The sequence below is a fragment of the Triturus cristatus genome, chromosome 7 (assembly GCF_964204655.1).
Source record: "Triturus cristatus chromosome 7, aTriCri1.1, whole genome shotgun sequence".
Taxonomy (NCBI): Eukaryota; Metazoa; Chordata; class Amphibia; order Caudata; family Salamandridae; genus Triturus; species Triturus cristatus.
This window is the reverse complement of record NC_140590.1, coordinates 797,367,135-797,380,935: the sequence shown is the minus strand read 5'-3', so window position 1 is coordinate 797,380,935 and position 13,801 is coordinate 797,367,135. Positions and strand designations below refer to the sequence as shown.

At 45.4% G+C, this 13,801-nt stretch overlaps 1 protein-coding gene across 4 annotated transcripts in view; it reads left to right on the top strand.

Annotated features, from left to right (window-relative positions):
• Positions 1-13,801, top strand: part of GRIA1 (glutamate ionotropic receptor AMPA type subunit 1) — a 569,614-nt gene that overhangs the window by 370,878 nt on the left and 184,935 nt on the right. For all 4 annotated transcript variants that reach the window (XM_085617656.1, XM_085617654.1, XM_085617655.1 and 1 more), the window contains exon 10: positions 1,388-1,594. In XM_085617656.1, coding sequence (XP_085473782.1) covers positions 1,388-1,594 — 207 coding nt within the window. The remainder of the gene's footprint in view (positions 1-1,387; positions 1,595-13,801) is intronic.

Below are 13,801 nucleotides of genomic sequence, written 5' to 3'. Positions count from 1 at the left end.
GCTAACCTTTTTTGTAAAAAGAACAGTTGGGATATAATTTAATTTTAGGATTATGGCGCCTGAAAGCTGTTTTACAGTTGCAAAGCCTCTTGGAGTTGATTGAAAAATGACAAGGGGTTGCAGCCGCAAAACACCTTTTTCCTATTTACAAAAACCCTTTTTGAGTTGGAAAAGTCTTTTTGACTCGGAAAGGGGTTTTGCTACCCTGTCCGAATCGCAAATAGGAGGGTCGTCAAAGGGGCTCTCGCATCCTACTTTCAATTCGGAGAGGAACGTATCGATCCGCGTGACCAAAGGGGGTGGTGTCTTATTTACAAATGGGAAGCCGTCCGGGAGGACACCTTCCCCTTTGGGATTCATAATGGGAACTTCCATGGGAGAAGGCTGTGGACATCTACCACTGCCTGCTGTCCCTTTTGTTTTCCCAAATGGGTAACTTTATTTAATCGACATGGGCTGCTTTTAAAAATGGCTCTTGTTTGAGGATGCAAATGCAGGGATGGAAGCCTGTTGTCCCTTGTAGTCAGCCATCCCTGCATTTACAGCCAATCACAGGGGGTCGCAATCTGCGACCTTACAAATTGGGAGCTTTATAGTAATATTTTCACTGTGTCTGGAAAATTATCAATCATTAGCACTACAGGATCACTCCTGAGGTATTTTAGCAACCTCTCACTGGTGGATAAATCATGGAACTGCAATTACCACGATTGGGCCATAATGAGCGTTTTATCAACATTTAGGTTACTATAGCGACGTTGGCATGTCTGCGGTAAGTGGGCCTAGTTTCACAATATTTGAGGTCCCAGGGGACTAATTTCAACATATATAAATCGTCCTTGCACATATATCAGTAAGTCTGGGTTCTTTTCAGCAACTCACGTTTTCTGTTTGAATTAGTTTGTAACCATGCGTGCCATCTCTGTCCTTAGCAGCGAATCTGCCACTACGAGGTCAGTTACGAAAGGCTTCACACGTGAATGGATGAATCAGTGAAAGTCAGGGCCATCTTAACATTATTGGCCCCCGGGCAACGCAGTGCACTGAGCCCTGCCTTCACAACCACTCACAAGAATAAAAATGTTTAGGAAAACTAATGTTTAATTCTGGTCTGCATGCGCGTGGGGCCCCTGGGAAACTGCCCAGCGTGCCCATGCATTACGGTGGCACTGGTGAAAGTGGCATCCCAGTGTTTTAAGTTTGATCTCTGGTCAGTCAAGAGGCTCGTTCTCAGGAATGGATGGAGACACTAGTAAATTGGGCGAGCTTTAATTTCTCCACAGCTGAGACAGGTTATCACCAGGTTCCCTGAGCCTATCACCCTGTCTTGTCAGACAGCTCACTGTAGACCCACTGTCAATGCCACTTGCTTGTCCATTCCCACCAGGAGGCTCCATATGTGATGCTGAAGAAGAACCATGAGCATCTGGAGGGCAACGAGAGGTACGAGGGCTACTGCGTCGAGCTGGCTGCCGAGATCGCTAAGCACGTGGGCTTCACCTACAAACTGGAGATTGTGAAGGATGGGAAATATGGCGCCAAGGACACCGACATCAAGGTCTGGAATGGCATGGTTGGAGAGCTGGTGTATGGGGTGAGTACCAAAAAGGCCTAACTAGTTATGTGCTAGATCTGGGCCATCCTCTCTTACCTTCCGTACTCTCCATAGTGGCTTGTGCATGAAGGGCAAGTGCTTCGGTGTGAGGGTTTAGCATAATCAGTGTAACAGTGCTGGCAGCGTTCTGCCTGGAATGACGTGTTGGGAGACATGGGAAACGGGGTGAGTACCCACCTCTGAGTCTACTAGCTTGCCATAGATCTGGGGATCCTCTCTCTAGTTTCCATACTCTCCATTGTGGGTCTGCACTGTATGGTAACTGGCGGGCGCTTTTCTATATTGTCTTTTTCAATGTGGCTCATCAGTGGGAGTGAATTAAGAGTGCGCTCCAGTGCTGGTCCTGCCTGCAGTTCTATGCCTGGAGTCGCATTCCATGTTTAGTAAAGCTGAGCCTGTCCTGCTGTGCCCCTTGTAGCATTGATTGAGCCACAGAGCAAGAGTGGTGTGTTACAGCGATAGGGTGGAATAGCCGAAATCAGTCAGGTAGCCCTGTCCTCCTAGTGCCTCTCTTTGCAGCAGCCGATGCCTCTTTTGGAACAGTCTGGTGCTGGTTCTGTTCCTGATAGCAGCGGCTAGAGTGACGGTGAGGCACTTTCAACCCCCTGAGCCTTTGTCATTGAAAAATACCGATTCTCTTTATTCGCAACCACCAAGGATAGAGAACAATGTCAACCTGGCAGATCTGTCCAGAGAAGGCTGGGCCACTGAATGACATTGATTGGCTTTGTATTTGTAAGTGGGTTTCATGAAATATCAGGAATGAGTGGAATGCCAGCTACTAAGAGCAGCTCTCAGAAGGGAGTATTAACTTCCATTGCCAATACATATCAGGTGTTATTGTAACTTATCAATCTTCCCTTCAGTCATCTGTGGGTATTAGGGGTTAGTTCCCTGGTTACCAAAAGGTGTAGTAAGGCTCAAATGATGCTGGCCATCTTCACCAACCATCTCAAATAAACATGAGGGGTGAGATAGCCAAAGGATAGCGTCTTCCTATCAGGTGACTGGAACTCAGGATGCACATTTGTTTTTACACTATCAGAGCAAGCGAGGTCAATGAGGGAACGATGGAGAGGTCATGACTCACAATTTGGGCAAACTCTTCAGCATACACCAGGGCATTGTTTGAAGGGTGACTGGAGCCTGTTTCATATGGTTCCTGACAATTTTCCATCTAGACTCTCCTGGTTTGAAGGATCCGACACATCTACATTGGGTCATGCGTTTGAAAAATGTTTATGGTCCTACATAGAAGAAGATGATGCTGAAGGTAAACAACTACCCAGGGTTATGAGGCAGAAAGCCAGGATGGGCATTGCAGAAACCTTTAACCCCCCTAGAGGGCATATAACGATGTATTTGGCAGACAGCTGTCAATAACTATCAAACCTGTTTGAAGTGAGTGTGATGTGGTAGAATCGATTACAAAAATAGTATTTAGCCTCAGAAAGAATAAAAAAGCTCAATGAATGTATGTTTTTGGAAATGCAGAGTATGTGTAAACTTATTGAAAGGGGTTCAGTACAGAGGGTACTATCAAGAGAACTGGTTTGAAAGCTAAGTGAGATTTTCCCATGAAGTGGTAATGAAGTACCATTCCTTGCATCAACTATAAAACGTTCTAAAATTCGGTTTTTGACTCGCAAACAGGCACACAAAAATGTTGTTGGGTTTAACAATAAAACAATATCAGGAGAGATATATGGGTTGTAGTCATGGTGTAATGGCAACGGATGGCACCTCTCCATTTTCATAATTAGTAAAGTTGTGGTGATCATTTGGAATGGGAAAGGTTAGTTATGCATATGTGCCTGTTAATGAAAAGCTCAACGAGTTCCTTGGAAGTGAAGGGTAATGGTGGGTCGGGTCTGAGTTGCACCTTTGTTCGAACAGGAGTTGAGCCTGCTGATTACATGTCAGCTATGGAGGATACCACGATAGTAGTGAAATGATCTCGTCCGCCCGCACTAGGTGGTGTCTCGACTGCTGGGTGCACATGGAACCTTTGGCAGCGAGCATAGCATTTAGACTCCTTGTCTTTTGCCATAGCACATTTAAATTCAGCCCGAACTCCTGGAGCAATTCTGTACTTGTTCCAATACACAGGAACGGGTCTTCTCAAGTGACTTCCAATTTTCCTTGGCATATGCGGTTGGCTGTAGAAAACAAGATATTTACGAAACTGGGCCTACCACATGTTCAAGATTGAATCGCTGAAGCAAGTAACTTGTGTATCACACAAACATGGGAAATGATAGCCTGTTGATTCAGAACATTTTGACCACAGCCACACTATATCTTGGCCCTTCCATTATTTAATTTGAACCTTGCGGATCAAGTGGAATGTTTAGAAGAAAGGCGTTTATTTTCATTGAAATTAGGAGCCACCCATCGTGTGGCAATGTCTCTTGCCGACAGCACTGACTGTGTTGGTTGAGGCAACCCCTTATGGTTTCAAGTGATTGCGTGAGCATTTGACCCATTGTTGTATTATAAATTCAATTCCATTCAGTTTGAAGACAGACAAAGTTCTGATGTTAGGAAGCCAATCACCAACTTTCCAGAAGACTATCAGTGGACCTCATCTGGAGGCAGTGGACTCCTACGCTGACTGGGGATTAAAAATTGAAAATGATTTGAAGTGAGAGTATCATATTGAAACCAAATACAAATATGAGCATTGTGTGCCAGCGGGCCCCTGCCACGCCTTTTGTTGGTGTCGCTGTTGCATGCAGTAAAATAGAACTTGAGCAGATTTACTGTATGGCACACCAGACTGCTTTAAGCAGGTTTCTTCTTATCCACTCATGATAATGGAAGGTAACATGTGGAAAGTCACATTTCAGTACAGGACGCTGCAAAATAGAACATATGAGCAGTCACGGCCCGTATAGGGCATGCTACCGGGGCGGTGACGTGGGGCGGGGGAGGGGCAGGGTGGGGGGTTGTAAAATGCGGCATACGGCCGATTTCAGGTAAGTTACGAGAAAAAATTGTTGCACGCGCTGCATCGCATTTGGTGATAATTTTAACGCCTTTTCTTGATAATATGCCCCTTAATTAGATCTAAGAGTCCTATTTGGAAAGCAAAGGTTTCACTCGGGCTCGTCTACGACAGACAGGAGCCAGGGCTGGTTCCAGGGACTATTTTCGGGGTCATTACCCATTATAAAACATTTTTTTTACCTACAGATTATTATTAAATATGTTATAGTTACTCTTACACCTGCCCCACAGTCCTTCTCTGTAACCCTCCTGATGTGTTTATTTCCAGTGTTTTTGTATTTTCCATTGTATTACCCTGAGGTTTTTTTGCTGCAAGACAGACTTTGGAATAAAAGCAGCTCTTCAGCTCCGGGCCCTCGGCTCTTTCTGGTCGCTCTTTCTTGCCCAAAGGCAAGCAGACCACATGAAGGTTAAATAGAGGCCGGCGAGCATGCGCGAGCTCACAGTCTTCCCAAGGAGCAGAGGCATTTTTCAGGAACATTCACTATTTGCTGAGATGGTCCTTCAGGTGGTTGCTCCATTTAATATGCTAAAGATATACGTATGCATATGTTAGGCCTGCATGACTCATCAAATATAGTTGTGTAATTACACATGAGTTTCCTTTCACCAACAATCTCCACCGAGTTGGCACAAACACTACACACCAACCCGAGCCCTGTGGTTCAGTGTTACTCCCTGGTTGACCCCAGTGCTCTCGGTATCACTACTGTTTCAAGCTTTACCAAGGCTCTTCAAAATGTCATGGCTGCTAAATATAGAAATATATTTTCAAACCAAGCCACACTCACGCTCAGCTGTCTTGTAGGATGCTTGCCACAGGCTCAGTAATGTCGGATGCCAATGCACGGTGGTGGCCTGCCTTCATGAATGGGGGCGTCCGGCGACGCACAGGGCTCACCGTAGCAATTCTTGGCAACTGATCAGGCAAGAAATCCTGGGCAGGTGTCGGTAGTTTAGACCCTGCTGGCTAAGCCAACACTTTTCCTTCCAGCGATAATTGGAAAAGGCTCTCTCGTGAACAGGTCGGTCGCGGAAATCCTGTCACGTGACCTCTTGTAGCGGCTGAGCTGGCGTACGCCCAGGGCGCCTCACACTCTGTAAGGATATTATGATAATACTTATTTTAATGATCTCAGAACATCAGAAAGCAGCATATAAGCGAAGAGAAAAGGTGTGATACATTAAAGGGGTAGGGGGACTGACCTGGGACCAGGGGACTGCGTCAAGCAGCTGACACTGCAGAGAGACCCCAGAGGGGCCGACTCCGCCGGGGTAGGGTGACTGACCTGGGACCAGGGGACTGCGTCAAGCAGCTGGCACTGCAGAGAGGCCCCAAAGGCGCCGACTCCGCCGAGGCAGCACCCGACAGCCACAAGCTACACCGTCAAGCTGCCCTCTGCCAGGTGTGAGCAGCTCAACCAGTCCAGGTTAAGTTGCATATTCTGGTGCTTGTGTTGTTTTTGCATTACAGAAGCAGTACTACAAATATGAGAATGCACTTTAAACAAGCACTGGCAAAGCCAATTAGTCTACCATTAGCCCCCCAGCCTTTTGTCTTTGCCAATGCTTGTTTTGTCATGTTTGTTTTAATAAAACATTATTGTTGGAAAGTCACCAGGTCCTCGGAAATAAAGTAAAAAAATAGAAGCGTTGGCTAAAAGCAAAACTATGTCTTTGGCCTTAAAAAACACACATTGCTATAGTACTCCCTGGCTTTACAGGGAAAGAGTTGTGTGAGGATGTGCTCCATGTCAAAGGGCAGATAATTTACAGTGAAGTTAGCCAATGGATTAAGTCTGCTGACTCAATGCCCCATAATGCTGTAGTGGGTGGAAGAAAAATGTGAACAGCACAATAACAAACCAGTGGATGAAGGGTGCTGATTAAAAGCCCCTTATTCCTAAGTATGTTATACATGTAATTGTAGTAAAAGCAAAAGGACTTGGCCCAAGAGTGAATGAGCTACTCACATATGACATGCAGCAACTTCACAGCTCTGGCCATAGAGAACCACCAGCCAGCGGCGTAGCGTGGTTTGCCCGAGGCAAGGCAAGTATTACGCGGTGCAATTTGAGCCCCCATTTTGCGCCCCTAAGAATTTTGCACCGGGGGCAACAACCCCCATGGTCCCGCCCACACTATGCCACTGCCACCAGCAGTGCCTGCTGAGGAATGAGCACAGGACTGCTTACCCCCACGTTCTGCCCTCAAGTCAAATCAACCATCTCTTACTGCCCAGCCACCACACACCGAGAGATTTTAACAACCCTTGCATATACAGAGAGATGTTGTAATGAAAAACTGCGAGAGGAGTAGGCATGAAATGAGCAACATTCTTGAAATTATTCCATAGGGATGAATCCTTTTCCAGGCCTGGTTTTATTCTTTGTGTTCTGGTAATAATAGCTTTGTTTGCTTGTAACACACCAAACACTACAAGTCCCAGAATGCTACTGAAATACATAACCGATTACCTACTAATGCCTGACATGGTATAATTTGAGGTTTGAGGATTAGGATTTGCGCTGGGGGAGGAGGGGATACACTCTGTTGCTCTTATGGTGCCAGAGCAGTGCATGGCATGAGAATGGCAGGCCTGAGAGCTGCACTGCCAGAGTCCGCTGATTGTTTAAACAGTGTCAGGGAAAGCCATCAAGATATCTAGGCCTGGTGGATCTGCATCTTCAGTACTCCAGTCCCCACAGTCCTGGGCCCATCTTTAATTCAAATGGAATAGTCTGACCAAATGGCTTTGTCCTACAAAACAGCACTTTTTTCAGTTCTGTGCTTTCCTTCACATACCTAAAATTTCCAGAATTCACTGAGTTGTTAAATGAAGGCCCGCCATTATGGTGTCGCAATTGTTAGCGCGTCTGGTCACCTTACCACCAGTGACATTGATCTTTACAGTTTGGCATGGGACAAAAGCAATATGTAGTTAAGTGTAAATTGCCTGATTCCCTTGTTTTCATGTAATACACCCTGATAACATGGATGGATTAGGGGCTCACAATGAACACAGAACTACTTACAGAGTTGCCCAGGAGAGCCATGGTGCTTGAGACATCAACCACCAGTCTTTTCTTTTTAGGTATCAGCACTTTGCAAGCTGAGAATTTTGAGCCTATGATTATAAAGTAAAAAAAGCTATTAGAAGTCCAAAATTCAGTGTCCAGTTTACTTAAATGCTAGGACTCACTGAATGTGGTGGTAGGGAAGCACCTGACAAACACTGATTTGGTGAAACAGAGACGTGAATCTTTGCGGGTGAAGGATCTGAGACTGGCAAATACACATATGTAATACCTGCAAATATGTCTGAATATGTCCAGTCCTGGTTCTTTCTTTGCAGTTTTAAACATGCAACCCAAGGTTTAAGACTGGATAAAATACAAGTGCTAGAATACAAAGAAAAAACAGGTTGGGTTGATACTCATTCCTAATCAAGGACGTCATACTGCCTGTTCACTTTAAACTGACTGGCCCAATTTTATTCAAGCAAGTCTTTGCCATAATATCCCATATTTAGGCAAATTTCTAATTACAGCTGAGTGCAAGGATGAAATATTCACTGTATAGAACCTAACTCAGGCATGCTCTAAATTAGGATATACAACTGCATCTGCCCTAAATATAGCACTCAGATTCCTAATGCTGAATCAATCAATCAATCAGTAGATTTGTAGAGAGCTACTGGTCACCCGTGAGGGCATCCACAGTGGCGCCTCGCCGAGGGAGTGCTCTGGGGCGGGGGAGGGGCAGCGTGGGGGGGTAGTGGAGTCCGACATACGACGGACAGAAGTAAGGTAAGTAATTAATAAATAAAACTATTTACCTTGCGCACGCTGGATCACCAACTCAGCGATGCAGCGCGCGCAAGGTAAATCATTTTATTTAATTACTTACATTACTCCTGCCCATCGTATGTCAGACTCCACTACCCCCCCCCACCCTGCCCCTCCCCCGCCCCCCGCCCTGCAGCACTCCCTCGGCGAGCCGCCACTGGGCATCCAGGCGCTGAACTACACTTGTTAATTCCTTTTAGCAATATCAGAGTACTGGTCAGTACCAATCCTCTTCATGACATATACACCATATTAGAACAGTGGAATATTGTGAGCTCCATTGAAGACAACAACGTGTCTCCGGGCATATAATGGCTGTTATAAGCCTTGTGCTCCAACACTCCAATGTTTTTCTTTCTGTTTCTCCCTTTTTAATTAGAACTTTCTACCCTAAGTAGGTGGAATGTTCTTATAGCTTTATAGCCCTTCAGCCCCGTGCTATGCCAGTTGTTAAAGGCCATCCCCATTGTTATAGTCTCTCGCCTGCGGCTCGAGACTATAACTCAGGTTCAGGGCCTTTAACAGCAGGGAAAGCCCTTGGCAGCGGGCTATTAGGCTATAGTATAAAAAGTTACTGCATAAGTCAGCACCACACTTGTAAGGAGTCTATTTGACAGCATCCTCACTTTATTTACACTTTACAATACCCTTGTCTGTTAAAGTAGTTTAACTTCTGTACTACATGCACTAGGGTGTACCCATGTCTCATTTCAGGCAGCCACTTACCAAACGTTTTTGTTTTTCATAAACAAACTCCCAAATTGGGAGTTTGTTTTTGAACAACAACAAAAATTACCGTGGTCATTTTTCTATTTTTTCTGTGTGGGACACCAGCGCTTGCTAGGCGGTCCCACACTGAAAAAAGAACATCTGACCATCCAATCAAAATAGGACAGAGGGTCTGATGTACCTACACCGACAGCCCCAAATCCATCAAGCCATCCGTGTAGGGTTTCCAATGGTGGAACCAGCAGGGTCTCCGCCATTGTAAACGTGACAATCTAGCCAACTCTAAATAGTGTGGGTGCACAGTCAGTTTGGAAAACAGCGTACTCCATCATGTTTGTGATGGAGTATCCCGTTTGCCAAACTCTAAATCAAGACCAAAATTAATTAATTGTTGGTGAATAACCTTTACATAGGTACTGATGAATGCTTTTAGTTGTTTTTCCTAAGAAACCTCGGTATTTTCTATAGTAATGGGATCCCATTTGTAACAATAAGGTTGTGTGGCAAAATGTTAACATTGCTAAATGAAAAACAAACTCTCCCACACAATTTATCTTTTAAACACTTGTTTGTATCATTACCCCTAGTATTTTCTGTGTAAATATACTGCCTATGAATCCGCCACCCACTGTTCCACTGGAACCAAGCTACACCCAACTGAGGAGCCCCAATCAGGGTGAAACAGGTCTTTGGTTGCCTGTGTTTTGGTTCAGGGAGGTTCTAGCCTGGCAGATTGGGCTAGATTGTTTGACCAAGCAGGCTCAACTGATTTTCCTATAGCTGGGTGCAAACTGAGGTGGCATGGTGGGCAAAAGAACGATGGTTAGGAAGGTACCCCGATCGATAGCCAGTGGTTAGGGTTCTCCAACCTTTTTTATAATAGGAGCTATTTATGTTCTATGAAAATCATCCTGAGCTACTAATATTAGTAGTGTGATAGTGACCACCTCATCCAAGATTGTTTGCAGTGATCACATCAGTGCAGTAGGCAGGGTTTCCTGCTGTAATGTAAAAAAAAGAGATCGACAGTTTGAATTGAAATATGACATGGGCAATTCATAAAAGCCATAACTGCAACCTCCTTGGCACCAACTCGAATAATAGCTTTAAATATATTTTGAAAATATACACATTTTTGTCTTTAATAAAAAAATGTAAACTTTTGGTGTGTATTGGTATAATAATTCAACCAAGCAATAGTTTCTATATTAGTAGGATGGGCTGAATACAGGAGGGCAGATTTACAAAAAAGTGACGCATCTGTAGAGATGCGTCACTTTCCCTGCGCCAAGTTGCCAAATCCTTGCGTCACCATGGATGCGCCGTATTTACAATATGGCGCACCATGGCACAAGGATTGACAGATGCGTCAGAAATTCTGACACATCTGTTGACGGAAAAGTCACGCATTGCTGGAGTCGTGTCGCATGCACGACGCAACTCCAGCAATGCTCAGGGCCGCCGTATGCCTAACATGCTGTGTCAATTCTTACGCCTGCTTCAAGCAGGCGCAGGGTTTTGACGCAGCATGGATGTAAAAGTGACTCCGTGAAATCTTGTAGATTTCACTGGGTCACTTTTACGGGGCTTCCTGCGACAGAACGCCCACCCTGCATACATTAAACCTGACGCAGGTTTAATGTGGCGCAGGGCTTCACAACGTGACGCATCTCCCTAGATGCGTCACGTTGTAAATGGGCCGCAACTTTTACGCTGCCGCTGCGTCACAAAAGTGACGCAACGACGGTGCAAAAGTGACGCAAGGGGCTTGTAAATCTGCCCCAGGAGAGTTACTCACAGGTAGCTGGAGAGCCACTAGTAGCCCACGAGCTACTTGGAGACACCTGGGTTAGACTTATTTCAAGCGTTCCTCCCATTGCCTTTTGAGTGTTTGATGACATTTTAAAAAATGCACCTGTTCTTTAAGCCTGGACTCTGCCTCACTATACGCGACCACAAACACCAGAGAAACCAGCAATCACCTCCTAATCAATCACTCCCTTTTTTCCCCGAAAGAGCACCGATGAGGATGTGTTAAGAACCCTACACAGAAACCTCAAATTAAAAACAAATTTACATTTAAACAGTGCCGAAAGGGAGACTTCAGAGGCTATTTTAGCCCTTGGGGAATTAACAAAAATGAATATTTTGAAGTGTAAAAGAACATGGTACAAGGGATTCTAGAAAAGCTGACTCTGAAGTGTGTGAGTTGGAATTAATGAGTTAATAGCAAGGATGTTAGTAAACTTATTCTACTCATATATAGCATACGGTTTAGCGTGTTTTACAGTGTTCAAAGGGGTTTGAAAAACTTGCTGAAGAATAGTGGCTACTTTGTGAAGCAGATGATCAAGAAAGCAGTTTCAAAGAAGTTAAAATGTGTGTTTTCATTTGTCATTTTTGCTTTCTTTCAGTCATAAGCTTTTATTCGATATGCAAGATATCTTGTAAGCACATAAAAAATACAATAGACACATAAAAATCACAGTTACAAGAAGCCAGTATGAAAAACATAAGAATATAAAAAAGGGCATAAATTTCCCATAATAAATTATCTAAAAAAGAATTAAACAGCTACTGACAATCTCTTGCAGCGAATGAGCCAGGACCACTTTAAAAATTTCGCAATTCCACACACAAAAAGGGGGGAAGTGTCCGTCGTTAAAATGCGCAGGGCCTCAAGGTGACTACGTGTGCCCATATTGCGACAGAGGGGTTTCAACCAGACACCCCTGGGCCTTGCATAATCCGGGCAAGCAAATAAAACGTGTACAATAGTCTCAACCTTGCTAGGGCAACATGCACAATTGGGAGAAATGCGGGGCACAGGTGACCAACTCGATACCAATGCACCTAGGGGGAGGCATCCAACTCTGAATTTGAAATAAAGGGCTCGGTCATAAGGGAGAGTTATCAAGTCCAGGTAGGGTTCAAAAGCCACAGTGTCTTTAATTTGCAAAAAGGCGACAGTCGACTTGCAGTGGTTGGAGGTTGTATTTAGCCGCTCCGCACACCAGTTCCAATAATGCGCCTTGACAACTTCTTTTGTAGGGGCTGAACGTGATGACCAGCAGCCTCCTAGACCGACATTCTCCAAGAGCTTTTTGGTATCTCTAAGCCACTTTATTTTGGCCCAGCCCCCCAGACTCATAATTTCTCCCAAGGCATCAGCATAAGATTTCAATTCTTCACCCCTCCAGATTCTTGTCCATAACAAAAGCGGGCGAAGCTGGGCCTGGTCTTTAATATTTTTGCAGCCCATGTCCAACCGGACAGGTACGGATGGAGTACTCAGGGGAACGGAGATAAGAGATTTCAATAACTTACTCTCCGCTGTCTCTAGATCTTTCAAACAGCAATGGCCCCACAGTTCTGCCCCATACAAGGCTGATGACACTACTTTAGCCTTGTAAATGTCAACTACTGGGGTGAGTGATCTTCTTGGAGAGGCCCTGAACTCCCTCATAAGGGCACCTCCCACTCTCCTATGGCTGAGGACCATTTTATCAATATGACTAGCCCAGGACATCCTATCCGTAATCCGGATACCCAGGTAGTCAAATTCGGCTACTTTCTCTAGGGGTGTCGAATTTAGAGTCGGGGGGCGGCCCAGTTTCTTAGGAGGATTTAGGACTAGATATTTTGTTTTATCCACGTTTATTGTTAATCCTCTTGCATCACAGAACTCCTGAAATCGTGTTAGTAATTTCTGGAGACCTTGAGGGGTCTTCGAAATCAGGAGCGTGTCGTCCGCAAATAGCAGGGTGGGGATCCGGACTCCACCGAGACAGGGGGCGTCGGCTGGTTCTTGCTGGAGATGTTTTACCACCCCATTCACATAAAGTGAAAATAGGGTTGGAGCCAAAACGCAGCCCTGCCTTACGCCCCTAGAGACTGGAATCTTCTCAGTAAGTTCACCGTTTTTACCCCAGCGGACCTGGGCAAAGGTATGGGCGTGAAGGTTGATAAGAAGTGACAAGATGTAAGGGGGTAAGCCCAGCTCGAGAAGTACCCTCCAAAGATCCTCTCGGGGGACTAGGTCAAAGGCAGTCTTCAGGTCTATAAAGGCCAAATAAAGGCTGCCCTTGCCCAGTTCCACCACCTTCCACCCCAGTAATATCAGCCTAAACACCTGCTCAATTGTCCCCATTCCGACCCGAAAACCTGCCTGAAAGTCTGAAAGAATTTTATTCTCCTCCACCCAATGGAGGATCCTTCCGAGGATAGCTTTACCTGCTATCTTTTGGGTGGAGTCGATCAGACTTATGGGTCGGTAATTACCTGGAGCTTCCCTGCACCCTTTTTTATAAACTGGGACCACCACCGCCCCTTTCCAGGATTCAGGTACTGCCCCTCCCATCATGATGTCGTTAAGTAGCGCTGCTATGACCCGTGCCCATTCAGCTGGGTATGCCCCCATAAGGTCTCCCGGGAGGCCATCGGGACCCGCAGCCTTGCGTGGGGCTACCCACCCTATAACCCCCTCAAGTTCTAGCGGAGTAAAGAGGTCGTAGGCATGAGGTTCAATTATATGCGTAAGAGCCATCCCCGCATTACAATCCCCTTCTGGAGGGAGGTATAAAGACCCAAAGTGCTTTAC